Genomic DNA, 10,000 nt, shown 5'->3' on the forward strand with positions numbered 1-10,000 from the left:
TTCAAGCAGATGGAAGAAAAAGAGCAAAGTCCTAGAATGGCTTTTAAAGTGTATTGTCCTGTGGTCGGTCAACAGCACAAATGCAACAGTTTAAATACTAAGGATGCTACCTACTGTTTAACCCCGAGGTAAATAAGCCTGGGTTCCTTCTCCAAAGTAGTGCAGTGATGAAAGACAATGCTAGCACATGATGAAGCAATGCATTTTATTCTGAACTACATAAAGAATATTAACATGACCAGGCTTACTACGGAATAGTTAACATATTTTACTGTAGGTACAAGGATCCACTCCCCAATATCAGTTCTCCTCTCTGCAATTAAACACCTGGAGATCAATAGGTATGCAGTACAGGAAACGGTTCTGATATGCCCAGAGATGGACCTAGAAAGGTCAAGCCATACTGCAAGATATTTAAAAAGGGAGAGAAAACAATGTGGCTCCCAGGTCTGTTTCTCACTGGAAATGGAATTTGTGCGTGCGCCAAAACGCCATAAACTTCATCTTATGAAAGTTAACAAGTCTTTAGTCAATACCTGGAACACAGCAGTAGTTGGCCTTTTTCCAACATTATCATAACTCTTACCAGAACTTCAGAGTTCTGTTACACAAACACATTTATGTTGCCATTTAACAAAGACAATGCCACCAAGTTAAACAGATAAAAAGTGGAAGGAATGATCTCTGTGGAACTACAGATTTTATGGGAAAAAGGCTGGGGGCTTCTGTTTTTACCTTGCAACATTAAATAGCAAATGTCAGTGGGCTGAATCACAAGGCGATTATGTAGTATACAAAGCACTTTAGTTTAATCAAGAAAAATAAACAGTGCCAGTAAAGAAGCCAGGAGCCACATCTCCAACTGCTTTTGACATACTATAGCAGTTTCCTCAGGAGTTAACAGCTTCAGAAAACAAACTACAAGTTCATATGGCTCTAATTGTGTGGTCTGGCAAAAGGGGTTACTGATTAGGCCAAAAGAACTTGGTGCTAAACAAACCAGCTCATAACCTTCTTCTTTCAGCTTTTCCCGGTTAGGGGTCGCCACAGCAGATCACCTGTCTGCTCATGATTAGCAGTGGAGTTTTACGGCGTAGAGTTGCCAGCCCAGCGCCCAACCTTCCACAGAAGTAACACCACACACATGCACTCACGCCTAGGGCCAATTTTAGAGTGTCCAATCCACCTACAGCATGTCTTGGGGATGTGGGAGGAAACCCACACGACCACAGGGAGGACATACAGACTCCGCACAGAAGGCACCCCAGCCAAGGATAGAACCGGAGAACCTCTTGTGCGAGGCGGCAATGCTAACCACTGCACCAAGCAGCTCATCTACAAGTGAAATATTAACATTTAACAGTTTTGATCACAATTTAAAAATGCATCTTCAGGATGCAATACGTCTGCTCAAAGGATAAATTACATGAAAATGAAAGTTATGTAACTTAGTGCTACGCCTGTACTGGCAATTTCAACTCATTCACCTACAAGAATGAATCAAGCAAGTGCTTAGCTAAATCATGCAACTGATGACCTTAACCCTACCATTGCCAGAAACACAAGAAACAAAGACCTCTTTTTCAGATCGAGAGCCTGTATGTCACAGTAACCAAGAGAAGAACTAAAGGAAAGACCAGACTAAAACTATCAACAAATAGGACAACATTCAGTGGAGCCCTAGGCAAATGGCTTTTTGGGGGGGGCACCTCCGTTTTAAATTTACTTAATTTACAGACTTGGAAATAATGTACAGGTTAACAGACTTGGAAATAATGTACAGGTTAACAGTATCTTGCAAAAGTACTCAGTAATTCTCACATGGCAGCTGCACAAATATCTCCCACCAAGACATTTCTTAAAAAGGGCTGTAAAGTAGGTACAGATCCAACATAGAAGCACAGAAGCACTGTTAGCCCAAGGCAAGGACTCGGTATACTTCTGATAACAAAAATTTAATGCACTGGGAAAACCAGATTGTAACTCTGAAGAAATTTGGGCTAAAATTTCCAAAGTAAGAAATTAAAAGCCAGGTGACACTTCAACTTTGTGGTTTTGTGCAGATCAAATCAGGACCTACTGTGGTTAGCCAAACAATACAACATGTAGGTTCACAGGTAGGTACTAGGCTACCGGCCCTGGGGCCTATACAAGCCCAGCCAAAAAGGTGCCCTGGCTTTTGCCACCCAAGAAAATTATTTTCCTGTGCCACTGGTCGAGCAGAGCCACAGAGGTGATCCCCAGGGTGAATTTCCTATTTCCCATCCAATCATCAAGATTTTTCTTGAAGAGTGCCAATGAGGAGCTTTGTTTGGTACAGATAGGTAGTTTATTCCAGAATATGGGTGGTCTCTGGGACAGGAATCTATCCCTCCAGCATGTTCTGTTTATTGTGGTGACAAGGTTTAGGTCCCTAGAGCATATAGCTTGGAGGGATTGGGATTTCTTTAAGTGCAGCATGTACAACAGCTCTGGGTTTGACATAACTTTGTATATTAGGCAGAGATCACCTCTGGGTTTGACATAGCTTTGTATATTAGGCAGAGATCACCTTTGAGTAGGCAATATGCGACTGAGTAAAGCTAGAGTTTTTTGAGACTGCCTGCGTAGGGCATCTGTTTGAGGCCGGTAATCCTCTTGGTGAGGTATTTCTGCGGCCTTTCCAGTTGTTGTAGATGTCTTGTGAGGTACATACCAAAAGGGGTGTTTTACTCTATAATGGGTCTAATGAGTGATGAGTAGAGGGGAACAATGACCTCTTTTTTTCTGGATGAGAAACCTTTTGTGATGAAGTGCGCCACGTAGAAGGATTTCCTGACTACTGTGGCGATGTGATTATCAAAGGGGAGATTTCTGTCCACCTGTGTCCCAAGGTCTCATCACATTTTCGGTGTTAAGTATACTACCGCCTACGCTGTAGTTCATGGGTACAGAGTTTTTACCAAAGGGGATGACAATGCACTTTTTGGCATTGAGCTTGAGGCCATGGCTTTGACACCAGGCATCTGTTTCAGTGAGGCCCTTTTGTAGGATGTCCACATCATTAGGAGTTGATTATGGCTCCTAGTTTGCAGTCATCTGCGAACTTCGTTAGCCAAAGACCTTCTGTGTTTGGTATCTACTTCTCTGAAGTACAGGCTAACAGGAGAGGACCCACGACTGAACCTTGTGGTACTCGTCACTGGTCTGAAGTCGGATTTGGAGTCTGCTAGTTTCACAGTGTGGGTTCTGTCAGTGAGCCAGTTGGCAACCCATCTTGTGACATAGGGATTTATACCTAGTTTAGTGAGTTTATCTAAAATTCCAGAGTGGGGGATGGTGTCGAAAGCCTTGGCAAGATCTAGATAGGCTGTGTGAACCACCTTACCCTTGTCTACGGCTTTGGTGACTGCTTCAAAGAAGTCTATCAGGTTTAGGAGACATGATCTGCCTTTTACAAACCAAAACTGGGTGGGATCTAGTGTTTGGAGATTACCAATGTCTTTGTTTATAAGTTCCATGAGGATACGTTCCATGGCCTTGCACACCAAGGCCCACCCCAACTAGAATAACTCAAAGAATACTGTAGAGCAAATTAAATATATGCTAAATTCTAATACAATTATGGACGAAAGAATGATTGGTATGCAGTGACGCTCTATCCTTTTGAAATGGGAAGCATAGTGGATGAAAAAACAAGACATCCAGCTCCAAAATTCTTCTTACACAAGTAACAGCTGTCAATTAAGTCAACAGAAGAAGCTGGCTGAGAGGACCATTAGCTTCAATATGATGTGAAGGTCTCAGAGAATCTTATAAACAAAGGTCCCACGGAGAAAAAGGATACTTAACAGGGGTTGCAACAATAAGGTACCAGACAAGAAAGTTTTGCATACCTTAAATGAGGCCAAAGAAGCAGAATTTGTACCTAGTGTGAAATTAGAATGGCTGCGAAATGAACTTTAATGATTAAACACTTAACCCTGAACCAAATATATGACAAAAATGGTTTTCATATTATGTTTAAACACAGTTTGTTTTTTGTATTATTTTTAAAGACTGTAAAATAATGATTATTAAAATGTGAGAAACTTTGGAGATCTTCTCCCCAGTCCTCAGCTGAAAGTGGACTCCTACCCAGTCAGACCTTCTCGGTAATCAAATATCAGTAAATACATATTCTAAAACACTGGGTTAAAAATATTATGTCAAGCATTAAAGGCTCATTTCCCATCAAGAAGCAATAAATCAATGTTAAAAACTTTTTTGTCAGGGATAAGAAACGCTACCAAACATACTACCACCAAAAATATATTAAGATAAGCTGCTCTTGCACACTTTTACTTTTTTCACTTGGCAATCAAACTGAAGGTGTGACAGCAGTGTTCTTAAGCCTTTTCCAAAACGCATCTCATAACAGCAATGAGTTCCTCTAAATGAAAAAAGTACATCATTGTAGCCATTTACTGTGCCAAAGTCACAATATATTTATTTGGCTTGCTACTCAATAGAAAACTTAAACTATCATTATAACATTAGCAAAAATAAAGCATTCTGCAAGTACAAGAAACCAACTGTGTTACAATACTATATCCACTACACTGCCAAATGACGCCGGTTGATGTCGTTTCTTGCCTTCTTACCTTCATGAAGTTCCACACCTCCTTCTGTCTCTTGTCCTTTATCGTGGCTGAAAGAAAATACCACAACTTGTAAAACACTACGCAGCAAGTCTATATTAATTACGTCAAATACAAAGACCAATGAAAATGACATTAAAGGATCAAAAGCCAAAAAAATATATACCAACATCTAGGCAGTATTCCAAGCGGATATTATTTTGTAATAACACAAAATGTCCTGGAAGGGGAAGACAGTAGCATACTTTTTTTTCTTAATCATGCATTATATTGCCCATGATTTAGAGTCCAACCAAAATACAATCACATCTTACACGTCAAATCTCCTTTCTGCATCTTTCTACTTGGTCAGAATGACAATAGTTGACTGAAACTTTTTCTAAATGATACCATCTGTTTTTTCTTTTCTCTTTTCCAAGCACACTGCAATTGTACATTTTGTTTTCCTTCAGCTGAAAAGGTGAAAACAGAATAGGGTCTTACTTTTAATCTCAAGTCATTATTTCTATCACTGGTGTTGGGTTTCCTTCACTCAGGGACTGCAAAGAAAATGTGCCAAGTTTACATTCCATGGTGAAGGAAAGAAAACTGCTGTAAAACATTACACATTAAAAAAATGATGACTTAAAGACAAAAATATTCAAGAGTATGGAAAAAAAAATCTCCAAACATCTTGCTACACACGACCCCTCCCCCCCACCTCACACACACACACATACACACTTGGTGTAATAGAGAAGATGAAAGGGTCAAGGAGACAAATTTCTAAAACTACTGTAAGATTTCTTTGAAATTCAACATGGAGTGCAATGTGGAAACTGAACAGCAAATATCACAAAAGGGAAGAAACATACAGCACTGCAAAGACCGTTTTTTAGGAAGAAAATACACTGAGAAAAAGAAATGTGCTTTGTGCACAGCAGTTCTTTAAAGAAGGAACACTCAAATTGAAAGTGCATGGATGATCGCACTGTAGGGTATAAAACAGGGGGTGCACACAACAGAATAGTGACCTGCACAAAATTCCACATTAGCAAACTGCTTTTGGAGGGACTGCAATAAGGAAGAAATTTATCAAGATACACTACTAGAGGGGGAACTTTGTTACCTGAATCGGTCCAGTATTTTTCTAATTATAATACCAAAATTAAACTCTTCTGCAAGTTACATGTTCCATAATCACACAACTTCTTACCACATGAAGTCTGGGCAAAGTCAAAAATAATGGGGGGGGGGGGCAATGCCCAAAAATATGGACAATTTTAAATACTGCTCTTATAAGCTTAGAAAGTTGACAGAATGACAGGTTTTGCATTCGCAAGCATTTTCTAAAGAGCATGAAGTCACACTCAAATGTTTTGTCATTATTTAGTAGTTTCAGTCCTTGACTCATTATATCCGAGTGACAACTCCAGGTGCATCTGCAGTTCACTCCTACTGACGCCTCCAGGTGTCAAACACAGCTTGTTCACATTTGCATCAACTCCAAAACCATGCTACATACAAGGACTTAATATTTCATCTTAAAGCTTACACAATGGCAAACTCAAATGCATTAATATTTGATCGCCGTCTACTGTAGGTAGAGAGACAATAAATGTTTTTATGATAGTAATTATTTATATATATATATATATATATATATATATATATATATATATATATATATATACATACACATACATACATACATATACACACACACACACTTATCTAAATATTGTAATAATCACGCAACAGACAGAACTCCTTAGCCTCATATGAAAGCTCTCCGCTAGATGAACAAAATGCTGCTGACACTGTGTGTGTAACTTGAATGGTTGCCAAGACATTTGTTAAGTGGTTTACAAAATATACAAACGCGATAGTTACTGCGTTAATTGTGACTTATAAAATTCAGTTTAAGACACAGAAGATAAAGAACACTACCACTATAAAAACAAACCATGCCGAAGGGTTTGCCATTTATACTGCTTTCAAAAGCCCTGTGGTTCCAGAGATATGAACATTTCTTTGAAATGGGAGGACATTATTTGATTCTGTCAAAAGGATTAGGCTCTGCCAATTGGAAGTTACAGTGCAAACTTCCTCAGCTCCACTGGAGTGAATGAGCAAATTACTTGACAGAAAACAACAAATTTTATGAGAGACAGGCCAAAATAAGAGTCAAAAATCTGGACAGTTGAGAGGTATGGCAGCATCCCCTCAAGACAAATCAAGTGTGGTGCACTGCATGAATGTTCATAAGGAAGTGCAACACTTGCCTAGATCTACACAAAAGGATCTTTTTTCAAATTCCTTATCTGACTGCCCCAGCTCGCCTGCCCCCCATTTTATGATAGTTTACAAAAAAACAAGGAGACAGAAAATCACAGGACTACAATCATATAGTTATTTATATCGCACACATATATGTCTATGGGTCTACTTCAAAATACTGAAATCTCAATATTGAAATTCATAACATTGAGACCATAACATTGAAAATTCAAAACACTGAAAATCCAAAACAATGAAAAGTACAGTTGTGTACACTTACCATAAATGTAGACGTTAGAGTGTATTCACTGTTGCATTTGGGTACTCTGCTGGCAGGTTGCCCTCAGTCGGCCTGAATAACAAAGTCTTGGGTCCTGCGTCGGTTGCCATCTCCTCTCCCATGACGTCAGGTCGCCAGGGGTATAAAATATGCAGCCGACGCCATTTTATTCAGTTTTTCTTGCCCCAGATGTCAGGTGCTCCCCGAATGGGGAGCAATGTATATATATATATATATATATATATATATATATATATATATATATATATATATATATTTATATATATATATAAATAAATTGTAAAATATATAAATGCACTTTTAGAAACAAACTTTACCTTCAACTAAAAAGCAAATAGTCCACAAAGGCTTTTGAGTATAGTGAAGGAAAGAAAAGGTATAGAAAGGGGGATGTCGGGTGGATAACCTGCACTACAACAGTGAATACACTCGAACATCTACATTTATGGTAAGTGTACACAACTGTACTATGTTCATGTTTCACTGCTGCAGTCATTACATTTGGGTAGAATCCCAAAGCTATGGATGGGAGGATGGAACTAAACAGCATTAGGAGCAACTACAAGGCCCTGCAGGACTGCATTGGCAAAGCCTGTCCTGGAATTAGAGAAGAGAGGTAAATGATAAATGCTTTGTGAAGGTATGAACAGAGCTCCAAGTAGCAGCTTCTAGAATGTCTTTGGTTGGGACCCCTCTGAGAAAAGCTGCTAAAGTAGAGGTAGCCCTGGTGGAATGTGATCTGATCCTCCTGGGCACAGGTTTACCATGGTGCAAATAACAGAAACGAATGCAGTGGCTTATTCATTTAGAAATAAGTCTGCTTTGATATAGCCTTCCCCTCTGATCCTGCAGCAAATGCTACCAGTAGTTGCTCAGACTTTGTTAGAGAATTGGTCCTGTTTAAGTAGAATCTTAGTTGTCTGTGTACGTCCAATTAATGCAAAATCCGCTCCCCGTTGTTTGCGGATTTGGGTAAAATGTTGGCAGATGAATGGTCTGGTTAAGAGCCACACTGGATACCACCTTAGGCATAAAAGAAGGATTGGTCCTGAGGGCCAACCTGTCCAGGTAAAATATAATGAAAGGCTCCACTGCCATGAGAGTCTGTAGTTCTGAAACCCTTCTTGCTGAAGTGACTGCCAAAAGAAAAGCTGTTTTCCAAGATATAAAATTTCTATCCGCAGTAGCTGCTGGTTCAAAAGGAGGCAGGTGAGTTTTTCCAGTACAAAATTGAGATCCCATGCAGGAGTTGGTGCTCTCCTGGGAGGCCTTAAGTTTTTGGCCCCTCTATGCCACTGTTTAAGCAGTGGATGAGAAAAGAGGGGAGGCTCTGTGTTGTAATGAGCCGAGAAGGCAGAGGCATGGATTTTTACTGAAGAGAAAGATACGCCCTTGTCAAGCATCTCAGTTAAGTAAAGTATTGTAAAATCTGAGGAATATTGGGCTTTGCTGTGTCTATTTCTTGTGCTTTGTTCCAAGCACAGAATCTCTTCCATTTATAAGCATAAGATTTTCTAGTACTAGGCCTTCTGGTTTCCAAAAGGACATCCATCATAGATTTACTGAGAGGTGTGGTTTGAATTAGTTGATTAGCCATGCAGCAAGATTCAGAGTTTGGAGCGGTGTGCAGAATTTGATAGCTCTGCTGAGACAGTAGATGAGGTATTTGAGGCAAGTACCATGAAGGAAGGTGTGACATATTCCTTAGAAGCGGGTACCAGTGCTGGTGAGGCCAGTCCGGAGCAATCAGGATCATTTTTGTTTTTTCCTGTCTGACTTTTAGTAAAACCTTGGAGAGTAGAGGCAGAGGGGGAAAGGCATAGACTGACAGGTTTTTCCAGCTGAAGGATAGAGCATCCAATTTCCATTCTTTTTTGTGATGAGTTCTTGTGCAGAATTTGTCCAACTGATAGGCAAATAGATCTATAGCTGAGCTCCCCCATTTCTGTGCTAACATGCTGAAGATTTGTGGATCCAGTTTCCATTTGTGCGGATCCATAACATTTCCGCTTAGGTCGTCTGCCAGAGTATTTTGCTTTCCTGGCAGGAATTGAGCTTGAAGATGTATTTTGTAAGTGAAGGCTGTGTTCCACAAGGCCATGGCTAGTCTGCAAACGGGGTAATGAATGTGTACCCCCCTGCTTGTTTATGTACCACATAACTGTGGTGTTGTCCTTCTATCAGTGGTTGACCTGGATGAAGTAAGTCCTTGAAGGCTGTCGGAGCATTCTGAACAGCTAGCATTTTTTTCTGGTTTATATGCAGATGCATTTGGTTTGGGCTCCATTTGCCCTGAATGCATCTCCCTTTCAGGTGGGCTCCCCAAGCATAGTCTGATGCGTCTGTAGTTAGGGTTTGGGTGGCAAGGGGTAGAGTGAATGACAGTCCCTTGTTTTGGTGACATGTCTCTGCCCACCAAAGAAACTCCTGTTGTAGGCAGGGAATGAAAAGAATAATTGTTTCCAGGCTGTGACAATGCCGACTCCTTTAGGTACCATTGAAGTTTCCTCATATGCAGTCACGCATATGGAAATAGTAGAATGCAGGATGCCATAAACCCCAAAGCCTGCAGAATTTGTCTTGCAGATAACTGGGCTTTTGTTGCCATTTGTTTGAAGTATGTTGTCAGTTGCCTTTGTTTGTCTGGCGTGAGGTAAGCCATCTGGGCAGTTGTATTCAAGCTTGCACCCAGGAATGTAATTATTTGAGAGGGTACCAGTTGCGATTTCTTTTCGTTTATGGTGTACCCTAGGCACGCTAGAAGCCTTTTTACAAATGCCAGATGTTGCAGAAAAGTGTCCTTGTCCTCTGCTTGAATGAG

General features: G+C 40.2%; 1 protein-coding gene across 1 annotated transcript in view; it reads right to left on the reverse strand.

Moving 5' to 3' along the window:
• Positions 1-10,000, reverse strand: part of LOC122808373 (upstream stimulatory factor 2-like) — a 240,052-nt gene that overhangs the window by 181,131 nt on the left and 48,921 nt on the right. The window contains exon 2 of the mRNA XM_044079339.1: positions 4,623-4,669. Coding sequence (XP_043935274.1) covers positions 4,623-4,669 — 47 coding nt within the window. The remainder of the gene's footprint in view (positions 1-4,622; positions 4,670-10,000) is intronic.

The sequence above is a fragment of the Protopterus annectens genome, chromosome 8.part0, assembly GCF_019279795.1.
Source record: "Protopterus annectens isolate FY-2018-M chromosome 8.part0, PAN1.0, whole genome shotgun sequence".
Lineage (NCBI taxonomy): Eukaryota > Metazoa > Chordata > Ceratodontiformes > Protopteridae > Protopterus > Protopterus annectens.